This window comes from Zea mays, chromosome 1, assembly GCF_902167145.1.
Source record: "Zea mays cultivar B73 chromosome 1, Zm-B73-REFERENCE-NAM-5.0, whole genome shotgun sequence".
Taxonomy (NCBI): domain Eukaryota; kingdom Viridiplantae; phylum Streptophyta; class Magnoliopsida; order Poales; family Poaceae; genus Zea; species Zea mays.
The window spans coordinates 307,073,217-307,095,461 of NC_050096.1; the positions used below are offsets into that span (position 1 = coordinate 307,073,217).

At 42.9% G+C, this 22,245-nt stretch overlaps 1 protein-coding gene across 1 annotated transcript; it reads right to left on the reverse strand.

Moving 5' to 3' along the window:
• Positions 1 to 281: 281 nt before the first annotated feature.
• LOC100384381 (uncharacterized) lies at positions 282 to 1,460 on the reverse strand. Its single transcript, NM_001176924.1, has one exon. It carries the CDS (start codon positions 1,431 to 1,433, stop codon positions 576 to 578), a length of 858 nt encoding a protein of 285 aa, NP_001170395.1. The 5' UTR covers positions 1,434 to 1,460; the 3' UTR covers positions 282 to 575.
• Between the last annotated feature and the right edge of the window lie 20,785 nt (positions 1,461 to 22,245).

The following is a 22,245-nucleotide window of genomic DNA, read 5'->3' on the forward strand; positions in this document are numbered from 1 at the left end:
CAGTGTGAATGAATCCAAACCTCCCTCTATTTATAGGATGGATTTCATGTCTTTTTGAAACTTTTTATTTCAAACTGTTCAAAACGTCTAATTGACATGACACACATGTGGACAAAGTAAAACACGTCACATCGCTAAAGCTGATCGGTACCAACCAGCTTAGATCAGTATTGACCAATTAGGTCAAACCATGTGCATCGCATCGGTACCGACCTATTGATAGACCCACCGGCAGGCTGACCAGAACCTCAATATCAAATTTCCAGAGGGGAGAGACCGTTGACCACCTGAAAAAAGTCAAGTTATGAATTATGATACATGGTTCAGTGCCCTGTCTAACATCATTATTCTTGTCCATGAACTCCATCCAGGACTCTTCGTGAGCATGTTTTTTTTTTTCTGTACAGGAGTAAGTTAGTGCTTCTCCTTGGAGAAAGGAACGTGCATAAGCAAGAATGGCTGAAAACATGTAACCTCAAACTCAAACAAGACCAACCTTACTAGAATCTACTCTAAATCCTTCAAACAAACAAGATGCGTTCTTGACTTGTGCGTGCCTCTGCCTAGGCAGAGGTTCAGATGGAGTGGTGGCTCCGGTGCCAGGACGACGAGGAGGAGTGGGACATGGTCTGCTCCTCTGCCTCGGTGGCGGTGGCTCCCAGCAGCTCCTCCAGGTAGTCTGCTCCGAGGTCTTCCAGCTCCATGACTTCGCTTCTTGTCGCCGTCTTGGCCTTGCGGTTCCGGCTGGCTGGCCGCCGCATCCGCATGGAATGCCGCCGCTTGAGCGCCACCACGGGCGAGGCAGAGGCAGAGCCAGAGCCAGGGATGGGCATGCCCATCCCCATCCCCATCCCTTCCAGGGACTGGCGGACCCGCTCCACGGGGAAGTTGAGCACGGCGGCCTCGCCACGCATGGCGAACGCCGCCTGGTCGTACGCCAACGCCGCCGCCTCGGCGCTGTCGAAGGTGCCCAGCCACACGCGCACGCCGTTGCGCGTGGAGTCCCGGATCTCCGCCGCGAACTTGCCCCACGGACGCTTGCGCACCCCGCGGTAGGGCCGCCCGCCGCCAGCCCCCAAGGACCTTTCTGCTTCTTCCTGCTTCGACGTCGCCCCCTCCTGCCCCTGCCCCTGCACCTGCCGGGTGATCATGTCCAGCAGCGCCATCTCGTCGGTGTCGTTGCCGTCGAATGCGAGCACGGGGGCGGGCGGCGCGCGCTGCTGTTGCTGGACCCACGTCGGCGCGGAGGAGTCGACGGAGGAGCCTGGCGAGTCGAGCGGTGGCACTGCCACGCGGGGCTGGTGGAACTGGAAGGATGATGGTTGGCGCGTCATGGCGGCACGGCGGGCGAGGAAGCCGACGATGCCAGTGCTGAGGTGCAGAGGCGACGGGGAGCTGTTTGAATTCTGGGAGTGGGAGGTGCTGCTCACCATGAGGATTACAGGTCCAATTCAAACTGGTGTGGAATGGTTGGAGACAATTGCACGCGCGCCTCCCTCCTTTTATACTGCTCTGCTCTTCTTCTGCCTCTGTCTGTCTTTCGTCCCAAACACGAACAGGGCAAAAACAGAGACACCCAAAACAAAACAGGGGGAACCCACTACAATGAGAAGAATCCTTGTTATTTTTGTTTCCTTGTATATCTTTGACCACCTCAGGTTTCTCATACCATAATCTTAACTAGAATGCAATAAAATCTCCAAAGCTTTTCTAACCCGTACAAATTGCATTTCCCCCTGACAAGATAGCTCATAAAATGTTTTTTTTTATATAGTGCCGTCCAAAATGCATGCATGCAGATGCACTGTAGTGTATGTAGGGTTGTAAAGGAGTCGAGCCGGTTTGCTAGGTGACTGAGCTCGGTTCAGCTTGTCTTGTTGTCAGCTCGCGAGCTACAATTTGATAAATAATATTTTAAAATAATAGTCTATAAATGTGAAATAAATAATCATAATACGACACTATGAGTAATCTAAATTATAAATTATCATATATCTATCACTAAAAACTAAAAAATAAGTTAGATATGTATAAAATTATTCAATATCTATAATTATTGTGTAGGTTGATTAATCTGATGTAGCTCGCGAGCCAGAGCGGTTCGGCTCTCTTGAGGTTCGCGAGCCGTTTCAAGCCAAGCTGAGCCGCTTAGGTAGTTTTCAGTTTGTCAGAAAGCATGTTGTGAGGCATGGTCAGTCAAGATAAAATTTGTCCCTCTCTTCTTGAGAGAGATATCTCTAGGCCACTTGAGTGATTGGATCAAGAAATGCATGACCATGCTAGGGTTAAATGTTAACCATTGAAATGATTCCAATTCACAGTATGAAGAAAGAGAGGTCATCTTAGAGCCAGACCAAATTCGTGAGACAAAGGAACAATATGTACGTAATGTTTCAATGGTTCGTTTGATATGATCTTTACGTGCGCATAGAAGTTGACACGTCTTGATAGAGACCACTGTCAATTATTGGGCCAAGTAAGAGTACTTGAGCCATGTCTATGTGTACATGAATCTATAGGGTCACACATTTAAGGGGAAGGAATCCTAACTTAGATTGGATCCAAAATTAGACTAGTTGTTAGGGTTGCTAATGAGCCTTGGATTCAAAAGCCCACCAGAACACCTATATAATGAGGGGCAGGGCGCGCTTAGGGTCATCCCTAACTCGTGACCAGCAAACCAGCAGTCTCGCCCCTCACACCCTCGCCAAGCCACCGTCACGAACCTAGCAGTTTGGTATGCGGCGCTTCCTTCCTGTACATGGGGATACCTTGGAGGTGCTGCATTTGGAGCACTGGGACGAACCGTGCGAGGACGTGAAGAACGTCGGTGACTGTACGACACTGCTCAACACGTACATCTACATTGATAGGCACAAGTAGACTAGCACTTACGATTCTGTGGCTGGTATGTTACTTTATTGTCTCCTTTTTTGTATGGTATTTCTCATTCTCACACTACATGGACACTCAATATCTCATGTATCATGCCACTGTCATTGTGCTGATCCACGTTGCACTGACTCTCCATGTGCACGCCACACTAGGTAGTTTGGATGGGTATAAACCCATGGTAGCAAAGATGTCACTTTATTGTATCCTATGTATGGTATTTCTCATTCTCACACTTGCTACATGGACACTTCACGGTAGGTCAAGTTGCCACCACAAATGTGTGGCTCGAAAATTCTTTAACGACCGCTAACTATTCCATTGCTTGTGTCCTTCCCTTTTCCCACCCCTCATACATCGCCCTTCGATATTCAACCATTTCTAAGGCTAATAAACGAACCATATGAAATATTATCAACGAGTGTAGCTTAGATGACATGAAACCTATTAGGAAATATGTGTCCTAAACCCATCCGAGAATAGAGGTTGTTACATGCTATCTGTGACTTGTACTATAATATAAATAAACTTCTGACAACATAATCTCGCTGCTCTCCGAACACACGCTTGATAGTGGTACTACAAAGAATCGTAGGGTTATGCTACCGAAACCTCATTTGGATTGTAGTGCAAGTCATGAATCATATGCAACATTCTCTATTCTTGGTCTGTCAAAAAATGTGAACAATTATGGAACCGTGCATCTCATGAATCAACACAAAATGTACGGATCTCGAATAGGCGATACCCATGATATGCTATGGTTTAGTGCTTAAACATAAAATTTACAAAATAGACAAAAGTTATATGATATACCAATATAATTAGAGGCATTCACCTACGGTATGCTATGGTTTAGCACTTAAACATAAACTTTACAAAATAGACAAAAAAACGAGAATGATATAAATGGAAAGGAATTTAACATGTATAAGCTGATACTTATAAACAAAAGGTATACGATATATAAATATAATCAGAGACATTAATACAATTATATTTAATTGCAATTATGAACGATATGAATCATGATTATAGAACCAAAATGAAGAGGTGTTTAGTTTCATCTTTGAATGTTTGAATGATAATTACAGATATTAAATATAGTCTAATTATAAAAAAAACATTTATAGGGACGAAGAATAAAAAACGAGATAAACTTATTAAATCTAATTAAGCCTATATTTAATACTCTAATGAGTCTGAAAGGCATATGAACGCAACACCGAGAAACTCCAAACTTTCTAACAGTATTAAGAGTTAACAATAATTATACAGCTGATGAGTGACTGATGTGTGTGGTCTACTGACTGCAGCTGACGCAACACAATCTCAGGCACGCACGCACTGACAGAACATTATTGTAATAGCATAATAAGAAGAAAAGCTTTCAAGAAGAAAAAGATGAAGAAAAGCTAGCATGTCTTTTTTGACAGTAATAAATAAAGAAGAAGAAAAAAGGAGAGTAGTTAGGCAAGTCTTGTGGCTTGGACCACCTAGCTATACAGGCTATGGCTAGTTTTTTGCCTGCCTGGATAGCTTTTGGTCAACGTTCAAGTCTTGCTAGCTAGCTCGGGGATCAGTAGACATGCATGCATGTTGTTTTGCTTGTTTGTTGCCAATTCATTTTCATTTCATCCAGTCCAGTTTCATCAGTTTATTCTTAATTGCATACAAGTTGATTTCATGCATCATATCCATATAGCTAGCTAGCTAATTGTGCCACGAGCTCAAATCTAAGCAAGTGGGTGGCCTTTTAATTTTTACTAGGTGGATGGGATCAACAGCGACGCTGCCTACAGAGAACCTGAACCTCTTTCTGCTCTCCTCGTCTCCTAGCTGCTGCGCAAATGCATGCATGAACACCTGCCGCCCCAGCATTATTATGCGTATTTTGTTCCCAGTTTATCATTTCATTTCCACCCAACACTCATCCTCAACCATCCATTTCTATTCTCCATTCCTTAGCCAAACGTACAACTCCTATATATATATATATCAAGGATCGAGGAAGTTGGATGAGAGCCTAACCCAATTTTCTTTCAATTTCAGTCAATATATTAACACCGTCTAATTAACGAAACGATTGCAAATCGAATACTCTCTAAAATAAGTTGCACATACCAATACCACTAGTAGAAAAGGCTCAAAGCCTGCGGTACGGTATATTTTTACAGGTGGATTCAGTTATCAACCGCCTGTGCTATTTTTAGTGACGGTTTCTTAAGAAAACCGCCACTAGAAATCGTATTTTTAGAGGCGGTTCTTTATGAAAACCGCCAGTAGAAATCCATGATTTCTAGTGGCGGTTTTCTTAAAGAACCGCATGTAGAAATCGATTTCTAGTGACGGTTTTCTCAAGGAACCGCCACTAGAAATCATTTTTATCCTTAATTTTTTGAGTTTTTCAAAAGACCTCGTATGATGAAACCCTCAAAATAAAAGTTGTAGATCTCTAAAAGTTATAAAACTTTGCAGTTTACAACTTTTTTTATTTGAAATCATTTCGGCTCTCAAAAATTGTATCTAAATTTATCAAATTTAAAATTCAAATTTTGCAAACAACCTCGGATGAAAAAAGTGTCAAAATGAAAGTTGTAGAACTTCAAAATTTATTCAAATTTGTAGTTGACAACTTTTTTATTTGAATTCGTTTACGGTCTCGAACAAGCAGTTTACACTCAGTTGGTTGTAATATGTGGGCAACAAAACTACAAATTAGACATAAAGCAAGTCATAGGTGGAATGGTAGAGGAGGGTACGTGCGAGGGTGAAGTTCAGGGGTTTGATTCCTAGCAACCGCGCATAGTACACGAAAAATGCCACGACTCGCGACTTCGATAGAGACAGGCGAGTGGGGGTGGGTGGGCCGAGGCCTCACCAAAAAATATTTTTTTTGCTATTTTTAAAACCCGTTTTATGTTTCCTGAAAACGATTTTTACTAGCGGTTTATTATGTCGACCGCCAGTGAAAATCGATTTTCACTGGCGGTCCTCAGTTAACCGTCTGTAAAAATGATGATTTCTACTGACCTCTAGTACTGACGGTTACAAAAAACGTCACTGTAAATAGGTTTACGACCGCCACTATAGAGCTTATCTGTACTAGTGTACGTTACAAGATGCACTTAAGAAACCATAGAAGAGAGACATTGGATAAGTCTCCATCAAAACTTATTTACAAAGCTTCTAATTTGACAAGTTGTAAGGATTTTTTAGGCGTCAGATACTGCATTTAAGGGTCTGGCGTCGAGTAGGTACATGTAGTCCTCTATGGTTTAGTGAGGATACGCCGCGATATCAAGACCTCGATTGAGACCAAAGAACTCTAAGTCCGTGTGTGTGATGCACACGAGACAATGATCTATGAGGGGTTCAGACTGTTGGAGCGTAATACCCTATGTTCTCTTATTTGTATTGACTGGATGTGAAAATGACTATGTAAAAGAGTCTCCCGTATGAAGGGGCCCTCTTTCTCCCTTTAGCATAGTTTTCTGCACACCGTGGACGGTCAAGGCCTAGCGCACATCACCCGTGTGTCAACCCACAATGGCATATTGGTGCCATACCTAGGATGACTAGGCCTGGCAACCAGCGTGTCGACACACTATGGCCACAGTCATGCCTATTCTACCGTCGTATAGGCATATCAACTTTATGACTCCATAAAAGGGAAATGTGCTATGTGCCATTTCTAGCTAAGTTTTGGTCATTAGTGACAAACACAACCTCGTGATCTAACTAGTTTGCTAAGTGTGCACTCACAGGTTCACAAAAGTCGAACTGTGACATTCAACTTGCTATCTAGCTCAAACAGAGGCAAAATAGGGCAAATCATAAAGGAGTTGAACCATGAGTGGTTCTAAGGTTTGAATAAGTTTTAACTGCCCTTAGGAACGTTTTTGAGCACTTTACATTGTCAAATAACACATATTCTCGAGGAAGTGCTTGTTTTGAGCTGGAACACATTTTTTAGTTCAAGAAAGAGCTACAAGTATGAATCTATGATTTAGACATGTTGAACGTTCTCTAAATATGTTTGTCTAAGTCATATGAAAGCTCTCAAGTACAACTAATTCGAGTTGGAAAATAAAAGTGCAAAGTTGCATTTTTCTAGCTATATTGTGGCGAACTGGACAGTCTATCCAGAGAGCCTTGAAGAACTGGCGACTTGGTGCGCTGGACCATGGTCCAGTGGCGCACCAGACCGTGATCAGTTAACATGATGCTCTCGGCCTTAGAGACTAAAAATCACCGGACCATGGTCTGGTGGTGCACCGGACCTTGGTCCAACGATTACTTCGGCTCCACCAGTAACCGCAACACCTAGCTGACGTGGCAGGTGGTCCGGTGGCAGATCAGACTAGTTTGATGTCAGCTTCAGTTGAAGGGTCCCAGTCAGGATCCTGTAGATGACGACATTGTTAGAATCCGGTGGTGCACCTGACTGGTCTGGTGCGCCCGCATAGAGCAGATTTCTAGTAAGTTTTCCAACGTCTATTTTGGCTATTTGGGGCTATAAATACCCCCTCCATCAGCCATGTCGAGTACCCAAGCATCCTTAGAGCAAAGGAACATTCCCATACACATGCACAACACCTATGATTCATTCTAGAGAGATCTAAGCACCCGTTTGTGAAGAACAAGACATCCTAGCGAGAGTGTGCTCTTGAGATCTTTTTGATGTTGTGTGCTATGTTCTTGCTATTTGTGTTGTGTTCCACTCCTCTTGCTTCTATTAAAGTTATGGCTTCCATTCATTGTGTACAGTTGCAAGGGACTCCGATATATGGAGATCCTTGTGAGGAGAAAACTATAAGGAAGACATGTGGCCTCAAGTTTGATCTTTAGGTCACTTGAGAAGGGTTGGGAGCAACCCTTGTCCTTTAGGACACCACAATGGGGACGTAGGCTCTTCGGAGTTGAACCTCGATCAAACAAATTGTTGCATCTTGTGGTTCTTGCTTTTTTTAATTTGTTTTCCTCTTCCTCACTCCAAGTTCTTGTTATCATCTTCACTTATGATATTGCTCTCATATTTATTCCGTAATCAAGAAAGAGCATAAAGTGCAAGAACTTTTTCTCTTCTACTCTTCTGGATCTAGATTTTGATCTAACCGGTAATTTGGAATCCAGTCACCGCATTGGATAGCCCTGCAACATCTACTCTAGCTTAGGCCTCTAGCTAGGGTCTTGGAAATCCCAACCCCCATGGCAAAGTCTGAGGCATGCTCACACACGCTCTGCAACCCACAAGTTTCACACAACCTCACTGGGCATGTCAACAAAGCTGAAAACATCGGTGGCAGACAAAAGTAAGAGAAAGGGGGCTTAGCCGTCTTAATAGGCATGTCAATTCCTTCTTCACCATGCTAGCGATTACATGAAAAAATTGTAACCCTCCCTCTCTTGATATATAAAAGGGAGAGGAGGCCTCCCTTTAGAGGGGAAGAAAAAGAAAGAACAAGAATACGGAGTACGATAGAAGCACTCACACCTGAGAGACTTGGGAACTTTCCCTCTTTCACCCGTTTGTAATCCCCTGCTACAAACAATCGGGTGCCGGTAACACGAGCCACCAAAGACTGAAGTAGGGACATTCGACTCGAACTAGGATAACCCTTGCGTCCACCATGCACACCATCCGAGCCTAAAACACGTATACACAAATTTACTTGGCGGTGCCTATTCAAAACACTATCAAGTGTGTACTCATTAATCTTATAGAGCCTGCTATAATCAAGTGAGAGTTTATGCTTATTACTCTTGGTGATCACCATCACCTAAACGGTATGGTGGCGTCAAGAGTATAGTGATCATCCATAGAGTTTGTTGGTGACCTAGTTAGGAACTTGTACACGGTTGTGAGCTATTCACCATGTTAGAGCGGTGAAGAAACAACTCATAGACAACATGTGGTAGCACATGTATCTATTGTTGCACTTATAGCATAGCACCACTTATAGCATATTTACCTTCTGTTTGCTATACTCCTAAAGCTCTTGCACTTTCTGCCCTCATGCACATCACAAGGGGAGACTGCTTTTTGAGGGGGTTGCAGTGCATATGGACGATGTTTGTTGAGTGCATTTATCAACAAGGAGGGGAATTATACACATACATAAACATCTTATTGAGAGTGCATTCATTTGTGAGGATTTATGTACTTCTTCATGGGATATGTTTTTATCAGAGGGAGTTTATAAGGAGATGTTTTTGCTAGTTATATTGAGCCTTTGGCTCTTTCTAGAGGGACTAGTTTTGATTTTAGTGTTTTGGCGGTTTTTGCCTTTTTCTCTGATCATTGGCTAGTGGCGTTGAGCTATTTTCTACCTCTTCTTGAGGGCTAGCCATTTTTGTTTGGTTGTATTGAGCCATTGCCCATGTCTTTAAGAACCAAACTTTGCTCACTTCTAATGACTTTGATTTGGCTTTTGTCTGGCCTTTTGTTATTTAAGTGAGTTCTTCCTTCTCCCATCTTCGATGATATTTGTGTTTGTACGGTGGTGTTAGCAATACACTCATCAAGGGGGAGATTGCGAACATAAGGTTGATATGTGCACTTGTGATTTGGGTTTATGATAAGTGATTGTCAACGGAGTAGCATCTTGAGTTGAGTCATGTGGACTAATCGGGGCATGGATGTTACTATGCAACATGTATCTTGGGTTGTGGTGCATAGATGTGGAGTCTAAAGACAGTGGTTGACAATGAAGGTAAAGGTCATGTGGTTTCATTTTGATGGACTGAGAGCGGTGAAGGACGAGCGCTGGGTCTCGATCGAGGGACCGGCGAAGCCGGATGTGTTCGGTGTGGTTATACCAGATTTATCTAGTATGAGCCTCGGTACCATGTTCAATTTGGAATTTTTAGGGCGTTGTCCTTGAATTTTCTATAAGAGGATGCTCTCTTGTTTTGACCTTCTAAACTAGAACTAGTTAGGTGCCCGTGCGTTGCGACGGCACACAAATATTCAACAAAATGTGAGCGCACACCGATTACATAAAAACGAACACATATATTATCAATGAAGTTTTCTTTAGAATCTGGTACATTGGAGCACCAAATTACACAAAGGTACATGATAAGAATATGCCTAAGTTTGTGTTATCTACTCATTTGTCCTCGATTCACCATATCAACTAATTATGGACAGAAAACAGAGCAACCAATCATAAATCCATACATGGCAACAGACCTTGCACGCTTTCGATAAGTTAGAAGTATGCGACCAACATCATCGGTCTTAACTTTAGCCTCGTCCTTTGGAGTGACATAAGATTTATCACAAGATACTTTAAATTTGCAAATGATACATGCCTGGAAAGAAGAATACAGTGATATTATTATTGTGTACTTACAGCTAAAACTTAAGTGGGAAAGATATTATATATTTAGAAATGACAGCTAAGATTACACCTTCTTTGACCTCCACGTACTCTCTCTTAACCGTTTTGTAGAAATGAAGGGCTTCCAATTTTATGATAGCCAGACATGACAATAGCTTGTATATCCTGCTTGGGAAGCAAGTTGTAGAGGTGAAGCACTCAACTAAAATCTAGTTTAGCCAGAAGATATAATATGCTTGCTGCCATGCCATGGGCGTGAAAACCCAGTTCATGACATAAGCACAAAAATAATTAGGCATAATATAGTAATTTCACCAAAAATAAGAAGCATCCATATTGTATTGCATACAAAAAAGATAAGAAACACAGGTGAAACATTACCACACATATTACACAACTTATGAAATACTAATCCCAACCTGCACAAGTACAGAACATCAAGTCCCAACAGATTATGCTGCTTAATTGTCGGGGAGCAAACCAAGTAAGAAACCAACCAAAAAGGTAATAACGTAGGATAAGTTAAGCTTTTTACAGTTCATTAAAACTATAACTTAAGACTCCCAAACTGGACATAAAATATTTCTTGTTCCAAGAAGTGTAGGACTTGATACAGTTTTTGATTTAATTATTGCACAAACTGTTCTAACATTATCGTTTATTAGAATTGATGGGCATTTGTTTTGAATAATCCAAACAAAAGATGACGTTTGGCACCTAATGTCCATGTTGATCCATCATATTTTCCAATGCAAAAAACAATGCAACTTTGTAACACTTTGACCCTATAACTACAAACCTAAGTACCAGACTAACAACTAATAAACTTCAATAGGCAGTGACATCAGTAATTTGTCTGATATGACAGTACCAAATTATATATGTTTTTGTGCAACTTCCAAGTCGAGACTACAACTGAGATTGTAGTACTTTTTCAAGGAAGCCAATCAAATAAAAAGAATAAAGGCACTAACAGGACATGTAATGTCCATTGATGTGAGTAAACAAAACTATGAATGAATCCATTTAGCCTTTCTCTGCTTCATGCAGGCGACTAAATTTGCCAAGATCAAAAGTAGATGACGGAGGTAGAGTAAAAGTTCCATGTCTGAGTTTGTTAAAAGAAGTGCAATTGTTGAGTCCATGATTAAAAACAAGAAGTGTCTCTAGATTCTTAATCCCTTCTAAGCCCATGCACAGATAAGTCACTATGAACAGGATCCAAACCTAAAACGAGAAGTGTCTCTAGATTCTTAATTCCTACTAAGGCCTTGCACAGATAAGTTAGTATGAACAGGATCTAGACCTATCCATATATAATTCTAAATCAAAATAGGAATATTGGGCTAGGACCAAAACAATAACAACCTGGCAATGTGGTTGACTCAAGTATGTTAAGGATCCATCCACATGTGTAGAGGTAAAGCATAGGCTTAATAGCATATAGTGGAAGTGCCTGTGTGTTGCGACAGTTTTTATGTATCACATAGTTACAACTTATTTAAATGCGCCAGTTGTTCGACCATGTTATAAACCTTTACAATAATACTAATCATGAAGATAGGTCGATTTATTTCAATTATGATTATTTGAATACTAAGTCAAATGTAAAGGATAAAAAATCATGCAAGAAAATGTACATACTTATGTGCCACTGAATGAGACAAAAGACTGGAAATGGAACTTTAGTCTCCCTTAACTGTCCAGTTGCTCTACTCCATGCTTTTGCCTTCATTCATCTGTCCTTTCAAAGAATAATCACCAGAGATGGACTTCCCATTGAAGATAAGGTCGTAGGGACCTGTACGATGTAGTGAATATCTTCACAAAGAAAAAATAATTTTGTTTTGTGGCCAAAAATATTTGTGTAAAACCCAAATATTCTTGGAGATATAGAAAGTCGACCCTGCAACAAATTATTTCATGTTTTAGTTCTCAGACATGATGACAAAAAAAGGTTATGTTCAGTTTGTTGTAAAGTAACAGTGATACCCTTAAGTAATCACTGATTTAAATAATTGAATCAAGATAAGTAGACAAATAAGTTAAATATATTGTTTAAACATGATTGTGAATCCGAATCATAGTTAATGCAAAGAATCTGGAATAGAAGGTGAAAATGACTACCATCTGTGATAAATTGAACAGAAAGGTTTATCCTCCTGACCTCCTGTGATAAAAAGGGCTACTGCAAAAATAAGAAGAAATGGGGCGCCTTCTTTGACCTTGAGAAGCCGCCTTCTTCTTGAGCGTCTGCAGCACACGACACCTAGATCAGTGACATGGACGATATCAGGAGATAAAATGGCTGAGTGAATCCAGGAAAGTATAGTAGCCATCGCACGCATACACACCTTGCCAAGGTACTGGAGGCATCGCTCAGCAATGTGTGTGAACTCCAGCGCCACCGTCTCACCCTCAGCCACCATCGCCTTTCAACCCCCTCACAATAACATGCTGCCTCCCAACAATGCTCTTGTCGACCTGATATAAGAAGTCGTATACACCCCAAAAGAACTATGAATCTAAGCAACCTTTATGATCAGTTTACAAATGACTTGGCAGGTAGTATAAAATATGATTCCCAACAATGCACTCTTCAAGTTAGCAACAAATATTTGAATTGTCAAGCATCAATATATCCTCTCATAACAGCAACTGATAACATAACCAAGTAGCACCAAATACATAAATTAAGAATCCAAAATTACATGTTCAGAATGGTTAGAGGCAGAACACAAAAAGGATATATTTCCTTATACATACATCAACACATGCAAACAACATGAAGCTAGGAACGTGATATAAGAGAAAAAACTGAAAACACTCTAGCGGTGTCGAAAGCACGCTCTCCCCCACTTCCTTCCCAATCTCCCTCGCCCCGGCCAAACACTATGTTTCAGATATCTTGCAAGGGGTTGATGTCTAAAATCTGAAAGACAATAACAGTATACCAGGTGGCTGACTATTATGGGAACAACTAAAAAAATAGAGTTCAATTACTGGAAGTGTCTGCAGAAATACGTACAAACCAGTTAGAACCAAGAGCTACCTGTGCATCGCCATCTTACAGTGATTGAAATGTGTAGGAGCTTCGCTCAGCCCTTTCCACCCTAATCTTGCTTCCAGCACGATTGGCATCATCTAATAGATGATCTGGCTGTCAACGGTAAAGGAGATACTTGAACTTGGAGATTTTTAAAAGGAATTCAGAAAAGGGTTTTCAATTCACAATCTGCTTTATAAAGCATAAAGACGAATATACAGTAGCAATGGAATGAAATATTTGGCCTGCACGGATGCAATGATACCATGCTTGCCAAAGCAGTTTGCTGCGCCTGGAGCCAGATGTTGAGCATGCTCAATCTGATTCCATATGCAAATTTTTGATACAGATTCTAATTGTTTTACTGTGATGCTGCAATGCATTACCTATTTGTCCCCTGCAGATTTTCAATCTCGGCTATAAACCGAGCGAAGCAACAGACTCCATTACCACACATCTGAAAAACAAAAAAAATAATGGATGAACCTTTACTCTATGGGAACAATTCAGATTAACAGACTGTATTAAACATTTTCTGATTGTCCATAACCTAGAGATAAAAAGAGGAAGCAACATAGTGAGATATTTATATCTACTTTTCTTTAGCAGTGCAAAAAAAAGAAACATATATATCTCGTCCGTTTGTTTAGGATTGAAAACATGATAGCACTTCAATTGTTTAACAGCCAGAACATAGCAATATTGATTAACAACCATTCAATACACAAAACTTACAGATCAGAATTTAATAAAACATAGCCCCAGTCCATGTTAGAGAGTGAGACATGTATGATATACAGACTAAAAATCTGGTATGCCTGTGAAATAGTGAATATAATAAGGATACACCAAGTGACCTAAAATACTCTGATGATGCTTAGATTGGTAGATGTCCCGACCTATAGCTAGACAAATTATAAGAGCTCAAGCTACCAAGTTGATTTGAAGGCTGAAATCTGCATCTACAAGTATTTGAAGAACCTCACAAGTCACAACTACACATGGTAAACCTGCACCGACTTGGCAACAGAGACTGGAAAGCGGTAACCCTCGAGTGCCATCGCACTATGCATAGCTTAGCACAATTTGGTGGCGGAGAAGAATGACTACCAATAAGAATTACGACAGCCTCAAAGATAACATTTACAACCGTGTTATAGAATTCAATATAGTGATGAAATGGTGGAGACACACACACCTCTCGTTCGCTGCCATCAGAGTTGAAGATCCTCATGGTGTAGTCGGCACCATTGACCCCCGGCATGACAAAGATCCATCGGCGCTAATGCCGAAGTTTCGGTCGCACAGCTTCGCGGCCTCCTCGGGCATCACCTTCGGCACCGACGAATCCCTGTTGTCCACCTACGAATCGAAACATGAACAAGCAAACAAAATTTAAGTGTCTTCAGTAGCAGAGCTTTCAAAAATCAGAACATCACGGATTGCACAAATTCTCGACGTGGGGTCACCACCCAAATGAACACTGCACGGCGCGGAATAGTTGAAGAGAGTTGGGAAACAGAAACAGTCACACCATTATGAAGTCGTTGCCGAAGCCCTGGTATTTGACAAAGTGGAGAGCGCGCTCCGACTCGCGGCGCTCGAGAAACGAGGTGGCGGCGCCGGACCTGGGGGCGGACACTGCCATAGAGGCGACGACGCGATGTGGAGCAGCGGGGACCCCGCGTAGCGGAAGGCGCACGCGACCGCGGGATGGAGCGGTAGGGTTGGGACGGCGATGGAGATTGCGATCAGCAGCTTAATTTCAGTAGCTGATGAGATTAAAAATACAAATTGTAGGAACCAGTTTCAGTTTCCAGTCTTACAATCAACAAGGAGAGCTGAAAGGGAAATGTGCCTTTGGGCCATTTCTAAGTATTTTGGTGATTGAGTGCAAACACAAGTGCTTAAATGTGAAAATATGCCCAAGGATGAACAAAGTGCAAATCACAAGTTAAGGTATGTTTCTAAGCCTTAGTACATTGGTTTTGTGTACTAATATATTTGTCTAAGTGTTAGAAACAGATAGAAGAAGAGAAGAGAAGACTTGGCTGTGTAAAGCCAAGGGGCTGCTTCGGTCTGGGGCACCGGACTGTCCGGTGGTGCACCGGACAGTGTCCGGTGCGCCAGGCTGCCTCGGCCGAAGAGGCCGCTCTCGGGTTTTTCTTCGGCGACTTCGGCTAAAATTCACCGGACTGTCCGGTGTGCACCGGACTGTCCGGTGAGCCAACGGTCGGCCGGGCCAACGGTCGGCCGCGCGATCGGCGCGCGACACGTGGCCGAGCCAACGGTCGGAAGGAAGCACCGGACTGTCCGGTGTGCACCGGACTGTCCGGTGCGCCAGATCTGTAACGGTCGGCAACGGTCGGCTTCGCCTGTTAAGGAAAGAAATCGGGCACCGGACAGTGTCCGGTGTGCACCGGACTGTCCGGTGCGCCCGACGACAGAAGGCAAGGATAGCCTTCCACATGTGTTCTCAACGGCTCCTAGCTGCCTTGGGGCTATAAAAGGGACCCCTAGGCGCATGGAGGAGAACACCAAGCATTCCTTGAGCACTCTTGATCACTCACACATCAATCTCGCGCACTTGTTCGACATTCTAGTGATTTGAGCTCCGTTCTAGTGTGCTAGTCTTTTGAGCTCAAGTCTGGGTCTTGTGTGTGCGTATTCGCTGTGATCTTTGTGTCGTGTGTGAGTTGCTAATCCCTCCCTTGCTCTGTGATTCTCTGTGAACATCTTTTGTAAGGGCGAGAGGCTCCAAGTTGTGGAGATTCCTCGCAAACGGGATTGAGAAAAGAAAAGCAAGAACACCGTGGTATTCAAGTTGATCATTGGATCACTTGAGAGGAGTTGAGTGCAACTCTCGTCCGTTGGGACGCCACAACGTGGAGTAGGCAAGTTTTGTACTTGGCCGAACCACGGGATAACCACTGTGTCATCTCTGTGATTGGATTCTTGTGGTTATTGTGTTTTGACTCCTCTCTAGCCACTTGGCATAAACTGTGCTAACGCTTAATCAAGTTTTGTGGCTATAAGTTTAAGTTTTTACAGGATCACCTATTCACCCCCCCTCTAGGTGCTCTCAATTGGTATCAGAGCCGTTCTCTTCAAGAAAGGGACTAACCGCCCGAAGAGATGGATCCTAAGGGGAAGGGAATTGTGATCAATGACAAGGAGAAGGAGTCCTTCGTCAACGAGCCAAGGGATGACAAGTCTAATGACTCGGGCTCGGGCCACAAGCGAAGAGATGGGAAGAAGAAGAAGACAAGACACATCAAGGAGATCGTCTACTACGGCAGCGATGAGTCCTCTTCTTCCCAAAAGGACGACGACCACGACAAACAAAGGAAACCGGTTAATTCTAACTTTTCTTTTGACTACTCTCGTATTCCGCAAAGTTCAAATTCACATTTGCTTTCCATTCCACTCGGCAAGCCCCCACACTTTGATGGGGAGGACTACGGATTTTGGAGCCACAAAATGCGTAGTCACCTATTCTCTCTCCATCCTAGCATATGGGAGATTGTAGATAGTGGAATGCACTTTAATAGTTCGGATAGTCCTATATTCATTAATGAGCAAATCCATAAGAATGCACAAGCTACTACTGTTCTTCTAGCCTCATTGTGCAGGGATGAATATAATAAAGTGAGTGGCTTGGATAACGCCAAGCAAATCTGGGATACCCTCAAGATCTCTCATGAGGGAAATGACGCTACCTTGCTCACCAAAATGGAGTTGGTGGAGGGCGAGCTTGGACGGTTCGCGATGATAAGGGGCGAGGAGCCAACTCAAACATACAACCGGCTCAAGACCCTTGTCAACAAGATAAGGAGCTATGGAAGCACGCGATGGACGGACCACGACGTCGTCCGCCTAATGCTAAGGTCCTTTACTGTTCTTGATCCTCATTTGGTGAATAATATTCGTGAGAATCCCAGGTACACCAAAATGTCGCCCGAAGAAATTCTTGGAAAATTTGTAAGCGGGCGGATGATGATCAAGGAGGCAAGTGACCAGGAAAAGGGGAACAAAAGGGAGAAGAAGAAGCACTACAAGAAGGCAAAGGGCGAGGCGCATCTAGGCAAGGAGTGGGACTCGGATTGCTCCTCTTCCGACTCCGATAATGAAGGACTCGCCGCCACCGCCTTCAACAAATCAACCCTCTTCCCCAACGAGCGCCACACATGCCTTATGGCAAGGGAGAAGAAGGTATGTACTCGCAACTCTACCTATGCTTCTTCAAGTGAGGACGAATCCAGTGATGAGGATGAAGTAGATTATTCATGTTTGTTCAAGGGCTTAGATAGATCTAAGATAGACAAAATTAATGAATTAATTGATGCCTTGAATGAAAAGAATATACTTTTAGAAAAGCAAGAGGATTTGTTGTATGAAGAGCATGATAAATTTGTTGAGGCACAAAAATCCTATGCTTTAGAAGTTAAAAGAAATGAAATGCTTTCTTTTGAACTATCTACTTGTCATGAAACCATTTCTACTTTGAAAGGTGTAAACAATGATTTAAATGCTAAATTAGAAGTAGCAAATAAATCCAATTCTTGTGTAGAACATGTTGAAATTTGTACTAGGTGTAAAGATTTTGACGTTGATGCTTGTAGTGAACACCTAGTTTCTATTGCAAAGCTAAATAATGAAGTGGCTAGTCTTAATGTCCAACTTAAGACTAGCAAAAGTGAATTTGATAAGTTAAAATTTGCAAGGGATGCCTACACAATAGGAAGACATCCCTCAATTAAGGATGGACTTGGCTTCAAGAGAGAAGCCAAGAACTTAACAAGCCATAAGGCTCCCATTCCCGCCAAGGAGAAAGGGAAGGCCCCTGTGGCTACTAGTGCTAAAAGGAACCATGCCTTTTTGTATCATGATAAAAGACAAACTAGAAATAGAAGTTATGATGCTTTTGATTCATATGTTTATGATTCTCATGCCATGTTTGCTCCTAGTTCTTCTTATGTGTATGATAGAAATGTTACTAGGAGAAATGTTGTTCCTAAAAGAAATGTTGCAAATGTTCATAGAAAAGTAGTGAATGAACCCTCTACAATTTATTGTGCTTTGAATGCTTCATTTGCAATTTGTAGAAAGGATAGAAAAGTAATTGCTAGGAAGTTAGGGGCAAAATGCAAAGGTGATAAAACTTGCATTTGGGTCCCTAAGGAAATTGTGACTAACCTTGTAGGACCCAACAAGAGTTGGGTACCTAAGTCCCAAGCCTAAATTTGCCCTGCAGGTTTATGCATCCGGGGGTTCAAGCTGGATTATCGACAGCGGATGCACAAACCATATGACGGGGGAGAAGAAGATGTTCACCTCCTACGTCAAGAATAAGGATTCCCAAGATTCAATCATATTCGGTGATGGGAATCAAGGCAAGGTAAAAGGGTTAGGTAAAATTGCAATTTCTAATGAGCACTCTATCTCTAATGTGTTTTTAGTAGAGTCACTAGGATATAATTTACTATCTGTTAGTCAATTGTGCAATATGGGATATAACTGTCTGTTTACAAATATAGATGTGTCTGTCTTTAGAAGAAGTGATGGTTCACTAGCTTTTAAGGGTGTATTAGACGGCAAACTTTATTTAGTTGATTTTGCAAAAGAAGAGGCCGGTCTAGATGCATGCTTAATGGCTAAGACTTGCATGGGCTGGCTGTGGCATCGCCGCTTAGCACATGTGGGGATGAAGAACCTTCACAAGCTTCTAAAGGGAGAACACGTGATAGGTCTAACCAATGTTCAATTCGAAAAAGATAGACCTTGTGCAGCTTGTCAAGCAGGGAAACAGGTGGGAGGAGCGCATCACAGCAAGAATGTGATGACCACTTCAAGACCCCTGGAGCTGCTGCATATGGACCTCTTCGGACCCGTCGCCTATCTAAGCATAGGGGGAAGTAAGTATGGTCTAGTTATTGTTGATGACTTTTCCCGCTTCACTTGGGTGTTCTTTTTGCAGGATAAGTCTGAAACCCAAGGGACCCTCAAGCGCTTCCTCAGGAGGGCTCAAAATGAGTTTGAGCTCAAAGTGAAGAAGATAAGGAGCGACAACGGGTCCGAATTCAAGAACCTTCAAGTGGAGGAGTTCCTTGAAGAAGAAGGGATCAAGCACGAGTTCTCCGCTCCCTACACACCACAGCAAAATGGTGTGGTAGAGAGGAAGAACAGGACGCTCATTGACATGGCGAGGACGATGCTAGGAGAGTTCAAGACCCCCGAGTGCTTTTGGACGGAAGCCGTGAACACTGCTTGCCACGCCATCAACAGGGTCTACCTTCATCGCCTCCTCAAGAAGACGTCATATGAGCTTCTAACCGGTAACAAACCCAATGTATCTTACTTTCGTGTATTTGGGAGCAAGTGCTACATTCTAGTGAACAAAGGTAGAAATTCTAAGTTTGCTCCCAAAGCTGTAGAAGGGTTTTTGTTAGGTTATGACTCAAATACAAAGGCGTATAGAGTCTTCAACAAATCATCGGGTTTGGTTGAAGTCTCTAGCGACGTTGTATTTGATGAGACTAATGGCTCTCCAAGAGAGCAAGTTGTTGATTGTGATGATGTAGATGAAGAAGATGTTCCGACGGCCGCTATACGGACCATGGCGATTGGAGAAGTACGGCCACAGGAACAAGATGAACGAGATCAACCTTCTTCCTCAACTATGGTGCATCCCCCAACCAAAGATGACGAACAGGTACCTCAAGTGGAGGCGCTTGATCAAGGGGGAGCACAAGATAATCAAGTGATGGAGGAAGAAGTGCAACCGGCACCTCCAACCCAAGTTCGAGCGATGATTCAAAGGGATCATCCCGTCGACCAAATTCTGGGTGACATTAGCAAGGGAGTAACTACTCGATCTCGATTAGTTAATTTTTGTGAGCATTACTCCTTTGTCTCTTCTATTGAGCCTTTCAGGGTAGAAGAGGCCTTGCTAGATCCGGACTGGGTGTTGGCCATGCAAGAGGAGTTAAACAACTTCAAGCGCAATGAAGTTTGGACACTGGTGCCTCGTCCGAAGCAAAATGTTGTGGGAACCAAGTGGGTGTTCCGCAACAAACAGGACGAGCACGGGGTGGTGACGAGAAACAAGGCTCGACTTGTGGCAAAAGGTTATGCCCAAGTCGCAGGTTTGGATTTTGAGGAGACTTTTGCTCCTGTGGCTAGGCTAGAGTCAATTCGAATCTTGCTAGCATATGCCGCTCACCATTCTTTCAGGTTGTTCCAAATGGATGTGAAGAGCGCTTTCCTCAACGGGCCAATCAAGGAGGAGGTGTACGTGGAGCAACCCCCTGTCTTCGAGGATGAACGGTACCCCGACCATGTGTGTAAGCTCTCTAAGGCGCTCTATGGACTTAAGCAAGCCCCAAGAGCATGGTATGAATGCCTTAGAGACTTTTTACTTGCTAATGCTTTCAAGGTTGGGAAGACCGATCCAACTCTTTTCACTAAGACATGTGATGGTGATTTGTTTGTGTGCCAAATTTATGTTGATGACATAATATTTGGTTCTACTAACCAAAAGTCTTGTGAAGAGTTTAGCAGGGTGATGACGCAGAAATTCGAGATGTCGATGATGGGCGAGTTGAACTACTTCCTTGGGTTCCAAGTGAAGCAACTCAAGGACGGCACCTTCATCTCCCAAACGAAGTACACGCAAGATCTGCTAAAGCGGTTTGGAATGAAGGACGCCAAGCCCGCAAAGACTCCGATGGGGACCGACGGGCACACCGACCTCAACAAAGGAGGTAAGTCCGTTGATCAAAAAGCATACCGGTCAATGATAGGTTCTTTGCTTTACTTATGTGCTAGTAGACCGGACATTATGCTTAGCGTATGCATGTGTGCTAGATTTCAATCCGATCCTAAGGAGTGTCACTTAGTGGCGGTGAAGCGAATTCTTAGATATTTGGTTGCTACGCCTTGCTTCGGGCTCTGGTATCCAAAGGGGTCTACCTTTGACTTAGTTGGATACTCAGATTCCGACTATGCTGGATGTAAGGTCGATAGGAAGAGCACATCGGGGACGTGCCAATTCTTAGGAAGGTCCCTGGTGTCGTGGAACTCTAAGAAACAAACTTCCGTTGCCCTATCCACCGCTGAGGCCGAGTATGTTGCCGCAGGACAGTGTTGCGCGCAACTACTTTGGATGAGGCAAACCCTCCGGGACTTTGGCTACAATCTGAGCAAAGTCCCACTCCTATGTGATAATGAGAGTGCTATCCGCATGGCGGAAAATCCTGTTGAACACAGCCGCACAAAGCACATAGACATCCGGCATCACTTTTTGAGAGACCACCAGCAAAAGGGAGATATCGAAGTGTTTCATGTTAGCACCGAGAACCAGCTAGCCGATATCTTCACTAAGCCTCTAGATGAGAAGACCTTTTGCAGGTTGCGTAGTGAGCTAAATGTCTTAGATTCGCGGAACCTGGATTGAATTGTAGCATACATGTAGTTATGCTTTTGATCATGTTCCTTTTTGCATTATGTTGCTTATTATGGTGCTCAAGTTGTACAAACACTCCCTGGACCTCACAAGTCTGTTGCAAAGTGATGCACATGTTTAGGGGGAGATGTGTTACAACTTGACCCTTTGAGACTAACCATGTGCTTGAGTTTGATAATTTAGTCTCGAAGGAGGATTGAAAGGGAAAAGGTGGACTTGGACCATGAAAGACTTCCACTGCACTCCGATGAGAGGGTAACTAATTCCAAGTTCATCTCATGCAATCTTATTGCCTTTGTATTCTTATTGAAGATCTTGGTGAGGCAATGGGGTTAGAGGGCCAAGATTGATCCCGTTTTGGTGCTTGATGCCAAAGGGGGAGAAAATAAAGGCCAAAGCGATAAATGGATCAGCTACCACTTGAGAGATTTTGAAAATAGAGATTTTGAAAATAGTAGAATAGAGTTTTTGTTTTGTCAAAAGCTTTTATTGTC

Bases quoted from the DNA above. Each gene is read 5' to 3' on its own strand.
- LOC100384381 (NM_001176924.1), bottom strand. From the start codon at position 1,433: ATGGTGAGCAGCACCTCCCACTCCCAGAATTCAAACAGCTCCCCGTCG.